Source organism: Oryx dammah, unplaced genomic scaffold (assembly GCF_014754425.2).
Source record: "Oryx dammah isolate SB20612 unplaced genomic scaffold, SCBI_Odam_1.1 HiC_scaffold_27, whole genome shotgun sequence".
In the NCBI taxonomy this organism is placed as follows: domain Eukaryota; kingdom Metazoa; phylum Chordata; class Mammalia; order Artiodactyla; family Bovidae; genus Oryx; species Oryx dammah.
This window is the reverse complement of record NW_024070211.1, coordinates 97,664,723-97,682,916: the sequence shown is the minus strand read 5'-3', so window position 1 is coordinate 97,682,916 and position 18,194 is coordinate 97,664,723. Positions and strand designations below refer to the sequence as shown.

Here is an 18,194-nt window from a genome sequence, read left to right as displayed (position 1 = left end):
AAAAGAGTTCATCTACTCCAGAGAGTCAAAATCTAACTACATATCAGAATCACCCACGGTGCTTTAAAAAGTAGTGATACCTGGACCCAGCTCCTTAAAATCTGATTTAGTTGGTCAAGGAGATCTGGGACTTCGTATTTTTAAAATCACTGATCTACTCCACCTCTCCTATCTTCAAGGAGAACTTCTCAAACTGGCATAATCATTAATTATATTCTTTCATGTTAATAATAATGCCCCTCTTAATTCATTCTTTAGGTTTTCTTGATGTCTGTCCCATTGTCTAATGATCCCTTGGACTGGAAATGGGGGCAGGGAGATGTCTGTGTTTTTATTACATTGGGTTCATCGAGAAGCATTTCTAAGATGATCATGCTTACCAATGACCAGATAAAGTATTAATTTGGGGTATCATACCAAATTCAACCCAGTATGAATCAGACAATTGCTTCAGTTTTTCCAAGATACATAATTTTTATTAAATAGACTTGCATTTACTGTCTTCTCCTCTATCTTGTTTTGCCTTTTTTTTTTTTTTTTTTGCTAAAACATAAGCCAGAGATGGGGTTGGGAATAAAGTCTTTTAGCAAACTATGACAAGCTACATAGCACTGTCAGTATTAAATATTGTTAACCAAAGTAAAGTGCTGGCTGAGAAGTCTTTCCATTTTACTATTACCTCCATCTTCATAATTTTTCCTTTTCTTTCTCCTTGGCTTCCCTGAAAAAAATGAACACAGTGGAAGGCTACTTCTGTTTGAGATGTGTAAATGTAGCATTTTCAAATGCTGACCTGATGGAGGCTTTAAGCAGACATTTTACACAACTCTCAGCAAATCAGAGGGAACTTGCAAAAATTCCTTAAGCTTCATGAAGATTAATGCTCTATTATGTTCTGTGAACCTGGGAAAAGAATTGGAGCTAAATTTGCAGATTTATGTCTACCTCTGAGATGAATAAGCTACATGGTATTTTAAAAGTGAATTCTATGTAAAGTCCATCACAAAGCATATGAAATCACTTTGTAATATGCTGCAACACAGTTAAATCTGCCTTAGATACCAGGAGGCCCCTTTAATTATATCTCAGGTACAGCACATAGTCTTGGAATCAAAGACTGAACTGCACACTGAATTTCAGGCTGAACTGTGAATTTGTTCATTCAGGCAGGTTGGTTCAGCTTTTCCATGTTTTTTGGTGACTTGTTTTGCCCCCACTTTCTTTTTTCTTTAATTGAGATGTAATTGACATATTGCCCCACTTTCTTAAAGATGAGCTAAACTCTCCCAAGAACTGAGGAAAGAAAATGCCACTGAGAAGAAAATTGGCATTGTTTTTGCTTTGTATTCTGAACTGTGTTCCAACTATGTGATCTCTAAACTTAAGAAACTTACATAACTGTAGAGATCCATCTTCTGAACATTTAATATAAAGTCCAAAGAACCTCCATCTTATCAAAGTCAATAGAAAAAAGTCAAAATTACTCACCCAACATATGTATTCCTGTCAGATCTCATGGATGTGTTGGAACCAGGTAAAATCGAAGCCATATTCTATAATATGAAGATAGTCACTCTTAAGTTGATAATAGAAAATAAAAATATTGTAATTTGCTATTCAATTACAGATCAAATCACAGTAGAATGATGGTAGAATGCCACTCTCCCTTTAAACTTGTTTTCTTCTGAAACTGCTAATGGAAATTTCCCCTTAGCTTTCTAAACTCCCTTATCAATTTAATATTCCCCCTGATGTAGCCTTTTATACTATACCCCAGCTCTCAGGGCAACATTTCCCCGAGAAGATAGGCCCCCTTTGAAGGTGTGGCATCTATCTCTCTAATAGGATAGGTTGGTTGATTTGTTAACTGTTGACCAGTGCACCTTCTCCTTACATTTGGCCTTGGTCCAGTATGGGTCTGGGGTAGCACACAGACTTATTTTCTTTAAGACAACTGTATATGGTTTCAAGTCCTCCACTGATTTCCATAACAAATCTACCAGGTTGTCTCAAAATGTATCCAGTACACGTGAGAACTTTCAGTTCCCAAACATTCATTTTCTTACCCCATCCTACCTCTCATCAACTTGTTTTCATTCTTTGTGATCACAAGTGAGAAAAACACACAAACTTAGGACCTCAGAATACCCCTTCATTTGAACTTTGCCCGTTCAAATTCACACAGAAGGTCTGATAATTAAACAAAACCTGTTTCCAGGTACTCTTTATTTAGCTAAACCCAAGGCTGCCTGTGAAATCCAATGAAGCAGCTGTCAGAAATCAACCAAGGTAGAATAACAAAATACAGACTAATATTTTCAGAAAACAGGGTATTTCTGTCAAGAAATCCATGAATTCACCATGTTTGCTGTTGTTTATCACTTTATACTTCTACAGACAGAAAAATCTAGAAGACATTAGAGGAACTTCACCATCCTGTTTCACTTTGGCTCAGCTCCTGTGGCAATCAGTTGAGGTTCTATGCTGGTGAGAGCATCAAGAATATTAATCGCATAACTTTCAAGCAAACTGGAGCTTCAAATGTCCATAAATGCCCAAACAGCACCAGATCAAGGCACTCCATAATGTGCATGGATTTCTCTGTAAGAATGTGCATAACAGCGGAGAATCAAATGCCCATATCTTTTTTTTTTGGAGGATAGTTGATTTATAATGTTGTGTTGGGTTCAGGTGTACAGCAGAGTGAATCAGTTATACATATATCCACTTTTATTTAGATTATTTTCCCATACAAGTCATTACAGAGTATTGAGTAGAGTTCTACGTGCTATACAACATGTCCTTGTTAGGTGTCTTAACTGGGGTCTGCATGTTAGAAGATACTCCTCTTCCTGGTGACAATCATTGTGAAAAACTCCTCAAATTCCACACTGGCTTCCTTTGGTCCATCTTAGTCAGCTAGCAAAGTTTACTGATTGAAAAGGAAAGGCCATAAATAGGGAACCAATGTAGCAGCCTAAATCCTGTAATTGCCACCACCAAACATACATTTGTCACTTTGGGTATCCAAAAATCCCCAAGGAAACTGAAGGTAATGAAAACTTTGAAGCAAAATAAGCCTGCACATATGTGTTGCTTGTAATTTGGTACAGTAGTTCCTGTTTGTAGTTTATAATAACACATATGTCTCTGACCTCATGACCTACCTCAAAGTGGTCTACTTGCTGCTCTTTCCCAACGCCCACTGACAGTGTTGAGACTCAGCATGCCCACTTCCCACTGCTGGGACCTTCCCACTTATGTTTAGTATTCTGTGCTCCTCTCAATTTACTGTTGAGTATAATGAGGAGGAACCCCGCACCCCCCACCCACCGCCGCCAATTCCAGTGTGGCATTTACCTCTGGTTCTGACAGGTGAAAACATTCACTAATTAGAAAAATGCTATATAATTAATTACTCCAGTGAATTAATTAGGCCCGTTGACATGTTGATTTCCAGTGCAATTTCTGTCAGCCAATGATCTTTTTTCAGAATTATAGTTGATTACAATGTTGTGTTAGTTCTTGGTGTACAGTAAAGTGATTGTTATACACAAACATACATGTATATATTCTGTCTCATATTCTTTTGATGTATAGATTATTCTAAAATTTTGAAAATATTTTTCTGTGCTATACATTAGGATTTTGTTGTTTATCTGTTTTATATATGGTACTTTGTATCTGCTAATCCAAAACTCCTAATTTATCCCTTCCCTAATTTATCCTTTCCTTTGTGGCAACCGTAAGTTTGTTTTCTATGCCTGTCAGCTAATGCTTTCATCACTGCCTGTGCCAGGTAATGCCAGCAAAGATTTATGGACCCCATATAACAGCTCTCCAGGACAGTAGGCAAGTGCTCAGCCTCCGGGTGGAATGCAGAATAGTCTTGTACAGTCTATGAAAGTGGAGCACTAATTCATGTCTTCTGAGTTGTCTTAATTTCCCTAGTTTTCAATATTCTTAAGACTCAAGTCCTTTCTTATGACAGACTGGTCCTCGATAATTTTTTAAAACTGCCTGTATTGCAAAAGGCCAGTCATCTAAACGAGAACAGGAAACGTTTTTGTTTTTGGAAAGCACACACAATGCAGACTCACACCGTCACTGGGTGTTTTGTGAGCAGAGGTCGCGTGCCAGGAAGAGCCCACGACTCAGCACAGCGTTGAGATTAGCAGGAGCTGCCTCAGCTCCACCAAGTCCATCCTCCACAGTGCCTGGCCTGGACAGAGCATTTCACTTCCAACTGTCTTCCTGCACAGTGACAGCAGCCTCCTAGTCTCAGTCTAACAAAAATTTTCTCTCTGTTTCAATCTTGCCCCCAAACCTCTAATGTTGGAGAAAAGAAGTCAGAGCCCTGCTGTGTAACTGGGTAGCATTCGTGTCTCTCCCCAGCTGACATACTTTCTGCTGAATCTGTGCTATTTACTCATACAGACTTAGGACTATGTATTCTTGCTAAGTCGCTTCAGTCGTGTCTGACTCTTTGCAACCCGATGGACTGTAGCCCGCCAGGCTCCTCTGTCCATGGGATTCTCCAGGCAAGAATACTGGCGTGGGTTGTGATGCCCTCCCCCGGGGATCTTCCTGACTCAGAGATGGAACCCGCGTCTCTTTTGTCTCCTACATTGTCAGGCAGGCTCTTTGCTGCTAGTGCCACTTACCCACCCTCCAAAACTGTGCTCCGAGCATGCTGGGGAGGGGCAGAACTAGAAATTTGGAATTCCCAGAACTTTGCTGTAAGGGCTGGGCATCTGCCTAGTGCCAGACACTGTGCCAAATTCTAAGAACACAAAAAGGATGAAATGGATGGTGTCTTTCCTAAAGGAATTTATACTCTAGTGGAGAAGAGAGATGAGCGCTAAGTATAACGAGCACTGTGAAAAGAGAGGCCTTGAACCCAAGATGGAAGAAGTGGGAGCTTCTGGGAGGATGTGATACGTGGGTTGAGTCTTGAAGAAAGATGTAATCCCAAAAAAATATTGCTGAGGGTGGAAGTGGGCTAAATATGAGAAGTCTGTGCTCCTGGCCCAGGGAACAGTGTGTGAAATGCATAGAGGTGACAGAAAAAGCATCACATTGAGAGAACCATCAGTAGTGCTGTGTGGCTTTACTATTCGCACCAGAATATCTCAGACAGGGCCTTTAGTGGCTTTTTCTTTTTGAGATTCTGGCATTTTAAAAAGTAAAGAAAAGCCAAACACAAACTTACACTAATTGCAGTGTACTTTAAACGTTGACATTTAGTGAACTGGCATCTTAACTTTTAATAAACAATAGTCAAATTGTGCTAGTAACCAGATATTGCAGGGTTATTAAAACAATTCTTAATTCATCACACAATGTCAGTTTAATGAAACACAGTTTAAAGTTACAGCATGTTCTTCTCTTTCTTTCCGGGTAATCAGTGAGTTATGAGTATATGTATATGAAGTCGAATTGTAGACCAAAAGCCCCCCCGGGGCCCACCGGTCTAGGCCTCCCTCCCGGAAGCCATGCTGAGTGCCTTGTTCCTTCCTCCCAGACAATCCATTCTGCCCTGGCCCTGAATCTCTGCTGCATAAGGTACCACTGAAGGTCATATCCACTCACCTGAAACTACAGCAGGCACCTCTGCCCAAGAAAACAATCACACACAGACACACACACACACAGAAAACAGCACCAAACTCACAGCTTGCGGGAGATGAGATGAGAAGCACAGCTAAGTCCCCACACCCACTCCCTTCTTTTTTCCCACTTCCGTGCAGGTCTCGCAGGGTCTCCCTACTTCCTGCCATACCAGAACCCCTCCCCCCACTCCTCATTTGGCCCACTGTCGACGACTTGAGAGTTCAAAAAATGTCTTGTTATCCATTTGGATGCTAATGCTTCCTGTATTTTTTCTTTTATTCATTCAGCAAATATTTACTGAGCATACACTATGCTCCAAGAAGTCTAGGAAGTGCTGGCAATACAGGTGTAACTAGCACAGTTTTTGCTCTTCTGATTTCTTCCACATACATAGTGACATTCCATGAATAGAGAAGATGCAAGGTATCACCCGTCTCATACTATCTTTCTATAGCTTATAACACATATGTTAAGTATGTCTGCATCATTTTATTCTTCATGCCTACTAATTAAAACCTACTCAATTTTTGGCTCTTCCCTTAAGTGTTTATTTTACAACATATAGGTTTTAAATGACTCAAACCTTTTTTAGAAGAAAGGAGATATTTACAAATACACAACTCTTTCCTTTGTTGGATAGATGTTCTGCAGCTTAATATTTTTACACAGAGGTGTGAAGAAAATGTACCTTATTATCTATTAGCCACCCCGTCTTTCTCACAGAACCCACTGTCCTGGAAGCTGGGGCAGAGGGTGGTGACTTTAAACTTGCCAGTCAATAGCAGCTTCGTGTCTTTGGTTAAACGGCCTCGTTCAGATGACCTGCTCTGACTGATACACGTATACAGTCTCTTCTAATCTCCTGCCTCCGTCCGCTTCTTCTATCTGAAATGACACCTGCTGAATAGAGTGGGTAGGAGAATTTACTTGATTCCTTGGCAGGAAGGAGGAGGAGGGCCTCTGGGGCCGTATGCACAGTTCCTTGCCGTCTGGCAGGTGGCAGGTCAGGCGTTGTCCACCGTGTCCCCGTGAGGAATCTGTGACCATTTGGGCTGGTCTGAGTCCCTGAACGAGGCCACTGAGATGCAGCTAATTCCATCCAGCACCATTGGAACATCATACACCCATCTCTGAAGTCTGTGGCCTCTACTCCAGCCTCAAAGCCCTGTTCCATTGCATCCTTCCGGTTCAGTCTCCTGGCTTCTGACAGTGCTCCAACATCCAAGAACCTCTACATTCTTCAAGAGAACATTCAGAAGTTTCAAGACCCTACCTGCCAGACCTAGGCTTGGGGAGCCACTAGTGTGGTCTCTGGCTGTTTCTCCCGACTCTTCTCTCTCTACCGTGCTGCTAATTCACTCACCCCATGTTGGATATGGCCCAGGTTGAATACGAAACTTCTTCTAGAGACATCCTGCATCCTCCTGTCAGGCCATCCCTACATCTTCCCCTGGGTGACATCAAAAGAGGCAGGTCTCTTGCTCCAATGCTCTCAGGCTGACTATGCCTAATTAGACATTTAATAGTGCTCTCTTCCTTGAATTCTATCCACAACAGTGGATGGGAACCAAGGAACCTTGTCTGATCTTCTTACTCCATTTCTCCTGCCTTCTCATTCTCATAACTAGAAAATAAGGTCCCCTTCATACCGTTTCTCCCTGTCTGATGTGAAATGCCCTTATGTACTGAATTCTCCCTGGCTTCTAGCAATCTCCAGTCAAGTTCAGCAGATCTAGCTTTCAGTATGCTAATAGAGATATAAACATTTTAATTTTTAAATGTAGTTTTTGTTATATATATATATACATTATACATACACACACACACACTGATAGCTCAGTTGGTAAAGAATCCAAGTGCAATGCAGGAGACCCTCGTTAGATTCCTGGGTCAGGAAGATCCAATAGAGAAGGAATAGGTCCAGTATTCTTGGGCTTCCCTTTTGGCTCAGCTGGTAAAGAATCTGCCTGGGTGGGATGGGGATGCAGATGGGAGGGAGTTTCAAAAGGGAGGGGATATATGTATACCTATGGCTCATTCATGTTGAGGTTTAACAGAAAACAACAAAATTCTATAAAGTGATTATCTTTCAATTAAAAAACAAATTTAAAAGATAAAATAAAAAAAGAAAGAAAAAGAATCTGCCTGCATGCAATGTGGTAGAGCTGGGTTTGATCACTAGGTTGGGAGGATCCCCTGGAGAAGGGAAAGGCTACCCACTCCAGTATCCCGGCCTGGAGAATTCCATGGACTGTATAGTCCATGGGGTCGCAAGAGTCGGACACTAATGAGTGACTTTCACTTTCATTTTCACACACATATACATCTTTGGGGTTCCCAGGTGGCTCTAGCAGCAGAAGACCCACCTGCCAATGCAGGAGACATAAAAGATACGGGTTCGATCCCTGAGTTGGAAAGATCTCCTGAAGAAGGAAATGGCAACCCATTTCAGTATTCTTGCCTGGAGAATCCCATGGACACAGGAGCCTGGTGGGCTACAGTCCATGGGGTCACAAAGAGTCAGACACGACTGAAAGCGACTTAGCACTAGCGTATATACATCTACAATTTTTAAAATTCTTTTCCCATATAGATCATTATAGAGTATTGAGAAGAGTTCCCTCTGCTATACAGCAGGTCTTTATTAGTTATCTATTTTATATATAATAGAATATTTATGTCCATCTCAATCTCCCAATTTTTCCTTCCCCCACCTTTGCCCCCAAAACATAAACATTTTTCAAATCCTTATTTTTTTTTTCCCATTGCCTGACTAGGGACTCAAAATTTCTATTCAAATCGTCAGAATTCCCTACTCCATAGGTAAACAACAAGATACTACTGTATAGCCCAGGGAACTATATTCAATATCTTGTAATAAACTATAATAGGAAATAATCTGAAAAAGAATAGATATAGAACTCTCTACTCTAATTCCCATCCCCACAGCAGATGGGTGAGAATATAGACTACGAAAATGGTCATGTACACAGAAAGGAAAAAAGGGTTCAGTAATATGTCTCAAAAGTACCGTCTCCATTAGCATTAAAAGTAATAAGAATTGACTTCCTAGCCCAAATGCCAGGAGCACCACGGGGCTTGTATTGTTCTTTGGGGTGCTTGTCCCTCCGTTATTCTGTTAAAGTGCTATGCTCGGTCTGTGTGAGCTATACAAGACTTTTCTAGGCAGGGTCACACAGAGGGGGAGCGGATGAAGGAGACTTTGCCAAGAGCAGGGCCACTGGAGGGCTCTCTGGGGGGAGCTGAACCATGATGAGACCGTGGCGAGGATGACAGCATAGAGCTGCAGCTGCCTCTTCTCAGTCCCAGGAGATGCTAGAGTCACTGTGGTTAGGTTTTTGAAGTTCAGTAATTGTGTGTGAGATTACAAATACAAAACAATGACAGATTTTCCAGGATTCACAGAGCACTGACATCTGGAATCTTTACAAAGTTGAATTTCTCTTGAGGAAAATGATTTCTCTTGATTTACAAAATTTCACTAATCTTCTTTTCCTTCCAGAATCATATTTTCTAATATTTAAAGTGTATATAGCCACAGATTCTTCTTTGGGCAATGACTGAAAATAATAAATAAAAGAACACAGTTCAAGTTGCATAGGCATTTAATTTCAGGACTTTTTGGGGGGATGGGGAAGACTTGATGATTGTCAGCCATCCCTGATAGGGTCTGTTTCTTAGTTTGTTCAGGGTGCTACCGCAAAATTACAGACTGGCTGGTTTAAAGAACAAACAGTTATTTCTTATAATTCTGGAGGCTGGGAAGTCCAAGGTCAGGGCACCTGCAGATCCAGTGTCTGGCAAGAGACCGCTTCCTGGTATAGACTACATCTCCCTGTATCCTTGCATAGTAGAAAAGGAGCAAGGCGCCCTCTGAGGTCACTTTTAGAAGGGCACTAAGCCCATTCGTTGGGGCTCCACCCTTGTGAACTAGTTTCTCCTAATATCATCACCTTGGAGTTTAGGATTTCAACATGTGAACTTGGAAGGACACAATTAGTCCATGACAATCTGTCTTGAGGTGACTCCCCATGGGAGGCATTACATATTACTCAGCAAGTGACTATTAAGTACCGACTATGTTTGTTCATGCCTGACGTTGCTTAAAAGACATAAAGGAATGGTACTTGTTCTCAGACTTATTCTCCTGGCAACCTGCAAATGGAAAGGACTTAACTTACAACTTCCCTGGTTGTTTTCTTGGCCTTTCTTACTGGAAATACAACTTCCACAGTGTAATAAAGCTTAAATGTCCTGTTCCCCAATGGCTGATCTTAACACCAACACCAGTGCCTTAGTGAATTAACAGCCACTCTGAGAAGTCAGCAAAGGTCAGAAGTACCTCAAGTGGCTTGATGAACAATGGCCCTTAAGACCGAAACCACTTGACTGCTGAATATGCTTGACTTCAATTTTTCAAATGTTTCTGTTCTTAATGATGTTAGAGAAAAGGAAATGTAAGACACAGAATACCAAACAAAAATTCAAGAAAATCTCTTTCATTGGAAATAAAGCATGATATTTTTAATCAATAGCAGATAAGAATAAAATGAAAATGCTTTTCTCTAAGTTCAAAATAATCACTCTGAACTCAGAATGGAAATCTGAAGGACAAGGAAAATTAATGGAAAGAAGAATGTTGGTAACAATTGTGATTAATTCAGCATTATGCCAGGGCAGACTCTGTACCATCTCATTCAGTCCTCACAACAAGCCTCTGAAATAAGTATTATTTTCCCAATTTTCAGATGAGGAAATTGGAGCAAAGAGAGGTTAAATAAGGTACCTGAGATCCTACAATGAGTAATACAAGACTGGAATTCACATCTAGGTTTGTCCAACTACAAAGTTGTGAGAAATGGTCTCCCACATTGCAGGCAGATTCTTTACCATCTGAGCCTCCAGGGAAACCCTTTTAAATGTTAGTGTCTCTTAAAGAAGACAGTAATCCACAGAGAATGGTATCAAAAAGAGAAGGAAAATTGCCACATGTCTTAAAGGTAACACAAGATTGGGATGTGAGGAGCATCTCTCTGAAACATCTTACCCTGGTTGGAAGGGTTGTTGGTTTCATGCATTTATGGGAGCAGAGGGCATAGCCAAGCCATGGCAAGTGTGTGCTCTGTGGCTACCATTAGATTGGTAGCCCCGTCCTAATGCTAAAGCTGAAACCAGTACTTTGGCCACCTGATGCGAAGAGTTGAAACATTGGAAAAGACTCTGATGCTGGGAGGGATTGGGGGCAGGAGGAGAAGGGGATGACCGAGGATGAGATGGCTGGATGGCATCACTGACTCGATGGACGTGAGTCTGAGTGAACTCCAGGAGTTGGTGATGGACAGGGAGGCCTGGCATGCTGCGATTCATGGGGTCACAAAGAGTCAGACACGACTGAGAGACTGAACTGAAATGAACTGAATGCTGATTTTAAAAATCACCTCATTGACAAAATTTAAATTGACCTTTAAAATGTGCCTCAAATACACTTTACAGTTTAACTCATCTCAGGCTTCCTACTTCCCATGATTTTACCCCAAAAGCTAGGTCTAGTTCAACACCCTGCTTGCAGAAAGTTCTGTCTGCTCCTGAGCTGTCCCTGAAAAGGGTGTTTAAAAAGCACAGCACTGAGAGGCTCCTATTCATTCCAATCCCTTTGGGCCTTGGAGATTAAAGCCTATGTTCATTCTCAGCACCAGATGAAAGTGCCCCAAATGGAACATGAAGAATATTGGGAAATCAGACTCACAGTTGGAAGGAAGCTCTGAGTTTGACAAACTTCACACTGAAATGAGATGGGGGCTATTTTCCTTGGAACGCAAGGAAGGTTTAGTTATAACCTCTCACAAAAAAAAAAAAAAAACAAGGTTATTACTGCTGTGGCCTAAAAGGGCTCAGATGGGAAAATAATGCTAATACTTTGTGGAGGTGGTGAATTCCAGGCCCAGAAAGTCATGAAATGTCAAAGCTGACTGATTATAATTTGAATTTAGCTGAGGGACAGAGAACAGCGTGTTTATGGTGCTCTCCTAACACTACCGAGTGCAATAAATTGGGTTAAACATTAATTTTTTGCTAAAGAAGTAGGAAATCTTGAGTACATAATCGTGATTACAGTTACATTTCTGTTAATGCCTCACCTTAGGAATGTCATGACTTTCCAAAAATGTGATTCCTTTGAACACTTCTCCTTGGCTTTGAATTTCATTCTCTGCTGTGATGATTGCTGGTGTTTCTCTGAGTATTTTATGTTAGCCAGAATTCTTTAAAATTTTAATTATGAACTTTTTCAAATTTTTAGAAATGTACAGCTGTAACAAATGACTGTGAAGTTGCCACACAAATTTTACAGTTGCCAACATTTTGTCATACTTAATACAGATTTTTTTTTTTTTAAAGAGTCTATTAAAGCCCTCTTCACCTTCTTTATCCTTAGATAACTTGTGCTTTCTCCCCAGAGGTAACCACCACCCTGAGGTTGGTGGATGTCCTTCTAGGGCACATTTTATAGCTTCTACTTATAAGTATACATACAACCTGCTCATGTAGTTATAATATACTTATAAGTATATACTTTAAGGTATATATGTGTATGTTACACACACACACACGTGACACAGAGAGACAGGAGAATACTATGTATATTCTTTACTGTTTGCTTTGTATAGGTTGCCTCTACCTTACAGGTTTTGGTTGCCTCCAGTTTTTCCCTGTTAACATCGTTATGTATATCTCCTTCTGTACGCACATGAGAGTTTCTCTAACATCTGGACATATGTTTGTATCTATTCAATTTTATTAGGTATTATTACACTGCCTTACAAAGTACCAAGTTACACTTGTGCCAACAGTGTATAACATGACCTATTTTCCTATATCCTTGGCAACAAATCTGGTGTTATTAGTGGTTTAATTCTTTTCACAATGTGATGGTCATAAAATTGTATCTCTTTTCTTCATTTTACATTTCCCTGACTGTTAGTGAGGCCAAGAATTTTTGAGTTTAATACATTTACGAGCAGTGTGATTACCTTTCTTCTACCTTATTTTGTGTTTCTAATTATATATAGAGAGAAAGATAGAGAGTGCTTCTTTTCACTTCCTGCCTTCTATAGAATGGTTAGGTTCTCTGTAGACTCCACTTTCCTCTGTTGATTCTGAAGCTATATATTCTATTTCTGTCCTTCTAATAGTTACCCTTATATTTTAACAAGCATGCTTGACTTAACAAAATTTACAGTTAATTAATACCTCAAGTCTTCTCCTGAGTAACACAAGAAACTTGGAATTCTTTAACTCTAGTTACTCCTTCACATTTTCCTTGTGAAGGAGCTTAATCTACTCTGTTTTCAAGCCTCCCTCAGCCATAGCCATTATTTCGGTTATTGTGGTATCTCCAGTTAATAAAAATTTAAATTATCCGCATCTGCACTGTCTGTGATCATTGTTGCTTCTCTAATCTTATTCCTTCCTCCTGAATTTATTTTTTTTCTTTCTAAAGCACATTAGGTAATAGTTGTTTAGCATAGCCTTTTATTTTGCCCTCATTTTGTAATGACTTTTTTGTATCATATAGAATTCCATATTGATGGCTATTTTCCCTCAATCCCCGTAAGGTATAGTTTGTTGTCTTATGGTATCTATTGTTGTTGATGAAAAGTTTGCTTTCATTTACTGGTTGTATTTTGAAGAAGGAACTGGCACCCCACTCCAGTACTCTTGCCTGGAAAATCCCATGGACAGAGGAGCCTGGTGGGCTACAGTCCATGGGGTCATGAAGAGTCGGACATGACTGAGCGACTTCACTTTCACTTTTCACTTTCATGCATTGGAGAAGGAAATGGCAACCCACTCTAGTGTTCTTGCCTAGAGAATCCCAGGGACGGTGGAGCCTGGTGGGCTGCCGTCTATGGGGTCACACAGAGTTGGACATGACTGAAGCGACTTAGCAGCAGCAGCAACTGGTTGTATTTTAGTAAGTAATCTGTCTATTCTTCCTTGTGGCTTTGAAATTTTCCCTTCACATCCTCAAGTTTTACTAAAGTGCATTTAGGTATGACTTTAAAGAAAAATAAAGTTCTTCTCAGGGCCCATCATGCTTTCAAATTATGAGAAAATAGGTCTGTTATAAACTCAGGAAAATTCTCACTATTTCTTCCTTAAATGTAGTCTTCTCTGGCACTCTTATTAGATATATGACAAGCCATCTCAGTCTGTACGTCTGTCTTAACTTTTTCATGTATCCTATCTTTTTGCTTCTCTGCTTGCTGCAAATTGAGAGTTTTTTTCAGGTTTTCCTTTTTCACTCATTCTCTATTCAGGTGTGTTTAACAAGCTCTTTCACTCATCTGCAATCTATTGCAGTAATGTCCTCAGTTCTTCACGTCTCCCTGAAATATCCTATTCCACATGACTGTGCAATGCAATGCTCTCTCATCATGAATAAGACGCCCTGCCCTGACCTTGACTCAGGGCTTGGTCGAGTCATGGTTTTGGTCAAGAAAATGAAGCAGAAGTGACAGTGTGTCAGTTACTATGCCCTGCTCTATCATTGTCATAAGAACCATACCTAGTAGTCTACGGCAGGAAGAGAAACATGTGAAATGGAGCCCAGTCACCCTTGTCACCCCAACTGAGGCCAACTTATAGCAGCCAAAAGCCAGCTGACCCCTCATAAGTGAGCAATCCCAGCCAAGGGCAACAATGCCACCTAGGCAGCCCCAGCTGACTCCAGGCACATAAGGAATAAATGCTTGTTGTATACTTCTCAGCTTCCTTGGTGGCTCAGAAGGTAAAGAATCCACCTGCAATGCAGGAGACCCAGTTTCGATCCCTGAGTCAGGAAGATCCACTGGAGAAGGGAATGGCTACCCACTCCAGTATTCTTGCTTGGAGAAGTCCATGGACAGAGGAGCCTGGTGGGCTCCATGAGGTCACATAGAGTTGAACACAACTGAGCAACTAATACTTTCAGACTTTCATACCTCTCGAGTCCAAGGCAACATACTATGGCAATAGATAACTGATATACTATCCACTGAGACTTTTTTCCAATGAATATTTTTTCATTTGTGGATATTCTGTTACTTTTTCAAACTTGCCTGTTCTTTGTAAATTGTTTCCTATTGTTTCTATATATTTCTACTCCATCATTTTTCCACTTAATCATTTTAAATAGCACCACTTAAATTATGTTAAATTATGTCAAGTTCTTACATCTTTGTAAATTGTTTCCTATTGTTTCTATATATTTCTACTCCATCATTTTTCCACTTAATCATTTTAAATAGCACCACTTAAATTATGTTAAATTATGTCAAGTTCTTACAGTGCTCATCTTTCTGTTTGTTGTGTCCACTGATTTCTCTCCTAAGGGACTGTTTCTTCATTTTATCTATAATTTTAATTTTTGACTCCATATTGTTTTTTCTATGTGTGTACAGTTCCCTGGTAGCTCAGTCAGTAAAGAACCTGCCTGGAGTGCAGAAGCCCTGGGGTTTGATCCCTGGATTGGGAAGATCCTCTGGAGAAGGAAACGGCAAACCACTCCAGTAACCTCACCTGGAAATTCCCATGGACAGAGGAGCCTAGTGGGCTATAGTCCATGGGGTCATAAAGAGTTAGGTACAGCTGAACAACTAATATTTCACTTTTCACAGTATAGATGGATTCAGGAAACTGTCCCAAGGCGGTGGTTTTGTATTTGCTTCTGCCAGGAGCCCCAGGGGTATCCTCAGGACCAGATTTACATTAAATCCCTATCTTAATGATTTCAGCACCACATGGCTAGCGTAAGTTGTGTCTACAACCACATATCATGTTTTGTTTCAGTTTCTCACTAGAAACTTTTTCTAACCACATCGGCTGTCAGAGACAGGCTTCTTTGCATTTTAAGACTGGTCATCTGAATATTTAATCCTCTTTCACTGAAGGTACAGAATTTCTAAGGTCCCAGCTTAATGTAGGAATTTCAGGTCCAAGTTCCACCTCTGAGGACCAGAACCATGTCTGTGTGTCCTGTAAACCCAGCAACTTGGCATGAGGGTCTACTCTAAGGCTAATCCTCACTGGGCTATAGTGCCATCAGCTTGTGAGCGGACATTCTTCATTTCATTTTTTTTAACTTTAAATAATTTTTATTGACCTACTGTTGATCACATTGTTGTATGAATTATTACTGTACAGCAAAGTGACTCAGTTATACACACACACATACATATAAAACATATATATATGTATATATTCTTTTTTGTATTTTTTTCCATTATGGTTTATCAGAGGATAATGAATATAGTTCCTATGCTATACAGTAGGAGCTTGTTGTTTTTCCATTCTATATATATTAATACAAAATTTGCAACTGCTAATTCAAAACTCCCAATCCAACCTTCTCCCACCCCTTTCCCCTTGGCAAATACCAATCTATTCTCTATGTCCCTGATTCTATGTCTGTACCATATCATATGGTACTTGTCTTTCTCTGTCTGACTTACTTCACTTAGTATAACAATCTCTAGTTGCATCCTTGTTGCTGTAAATGGCCTGATTTTGTTCTTTTTGTTGCTCAGTAATATTCCATTTATATATGTACCACATCTTCTTTATCCATTCACCTGTCGATGGACGTTTACATTGTTTCCATGTCTTGGCTATTGTGAATAGTGCTGCGTGAATGTAGAGGTGCATATATCTTTTTGAATTAAACTTTTCTCTGGATATATGCCCAGGAATGGGATTGCTGGATCATATGGTAATTATATTTTTAGTTTTCTGAGGAACCCCTATACTGTTTTCCACAGTGGCTGAACCAACTTACATTCCCACCAACAGTGTAGGAGGGTTCCCTTTTATCCATACCCTCCCCAGCATTTTTTATTTGTAGACTTTTTAATGGTGGCCATTCTGACTGGTGGGAGGTGGTCCTCGTTGTTTTGATTTGCATTTCTGTAATAATTGGTGATGTTGAACATCTTTTCATGTGCCCATGGGCCACCAGTATTTCATCTTTGAAGAAATGCCTCTTTGGCTCTTCTGCCCATTTTCCCACTTGGGTTGTGTTTTCGTCGTTGTTGTCAAGTTGTATGCACTGGTTGTATATTTTAGAAATTTAAGCCCTTGTTGGTTGCATCATTTGCAAATATTTTCTCCCATTCTATAGGTTGTCTTTTCATTTTGTTTATGGTTTCCTTTCCTTTGGAAAAGTCTGTAAGTTTTTTTTGTTTGTTTGTTTTGTTTTTTATTTTACTTTACAATTCTGTGTTGGTTTTGCCATAGATTGACATGAATCTTATTAGGTCCCATTTGTTTATTTTCGATTTTTTTATATTATCTTGGGAGACTAACCTAAGAAAACATTGGTATGATTTATGACATTCTTCATTTCTGAATTTAAGATTAGCTTCATTCCTTAAAGTTCACCCAGTGCTGACTTTTGCACAATACTTCTTTCTGTTTACTTTAGGAAAGATATCTAGTTCACTCAGTTTTTCCATGTTGCCTGCACATGCACATGCTTTGTTTAGTAAATACAGATAATTGGCTGTAAAAATTAGACAGAGATTTTTTTTTTTAAACTGACCCAGCACTCGGGCAAAAGAAAAACATGGTTTGTTACAAAGAATATAGATCAGGAAAAAGGTTTTTGGTGTTTTTTAATAGCCTATGTTTTGCTGTAGTTTAATTTTTATTAGAATATAGTTGATGTACAACGTCATGTTAGTTTCATGTATACAGTACAATGAATCAGTTATACGTATACATATATCCACTCTTTTTAAAATTCTTTTCCCATAAGGGTCATTACAGAGTACTGAGTAGAGTTCCCTGTGCTATACAGTCCTCAAATCTATTTTTGATATGGCAGTGTGTATATGTCAATCCAATCTTCCAATTTAGCCCCCTGCCTTTCCTTCTGATAGCCATAAGATTGTTTTCTACATCTGTAACTCAGTTTCTGTTTTGTGAATAAGTTCATTGATACTATTTTTTTAGATTTCATATATAAGTGATATCATATGGTATTTTCCCTTCTCTGTCTGACTTACTTCACTAAGTATGACAATCTCTAGATCCATCCATGTTGTTGCCAATTGCATTATTTCTTTTTATGACTGAGTAATATTCCATTATATATATATATAATATATATATATATATAATATATATATATTTCTCCTTTCTGGGGGTGAAGGAAGGGGCAGTGGACAAGTACCAGAGATGTTCCTCCTGGTTCTAATCCTCTATTTCTTTGCCTTAATTACTCCTTCATTCCCACACCAATGAGATCATAGTTTGGTGAACAAAATGCAAAGGCTCAGATCTTGGTAACAGTTTCATAGTTCTGTTGCAAAGCAGAGAAAAAAATTGCAGTTTGGCAAGTTTTTACTTGAATTGAGCTAGCTAGAAAAAAGAATTATGGCTTTAATATGCTTAAAAAAGAAAACATCAAAATTTATAAAATAGACCAACAGTATATCAAATGATGTATTGTCCTTGAGTATAATCAATGTGTGGATAAATGGACAGTCATTGCATTCAGAGAAAAGCCATACTCTTGGCTCTGG

At 39.6% G+C, this 18,194-nt stretch overlaps 1 protein-coding gene across 2 annotated transcripts in view; it reads right to left on the bottom strand.

Annotated features, from left to right (window-relative positions):
• The window catches only part of UPP2 (uridine phosphorylase 2), a 42,203-nt gene extending 40,463 nt beyond the window's left edge, over positions 1 to 1,740 (bottom strand). For both annotated transcript variants that reach the window (XM_040229126.1, XM_040229125.1), the window contains exon 1: positions 1,489 to 1,740. In XM_040229126.1, coding sequence (XP_040085060.1) covers positions 1,489 to 1,550 — 62 coding nt within the window. In that variant the 5' untranslated portion in view covers positions 1,551 to 1,740. The remainder of the gene's footprint in view (positions 1 to 1,488) is intronic.
• Between the last annotated feature and the right edge of the window lie 16,454 nt (positions 1,741 to 18,194).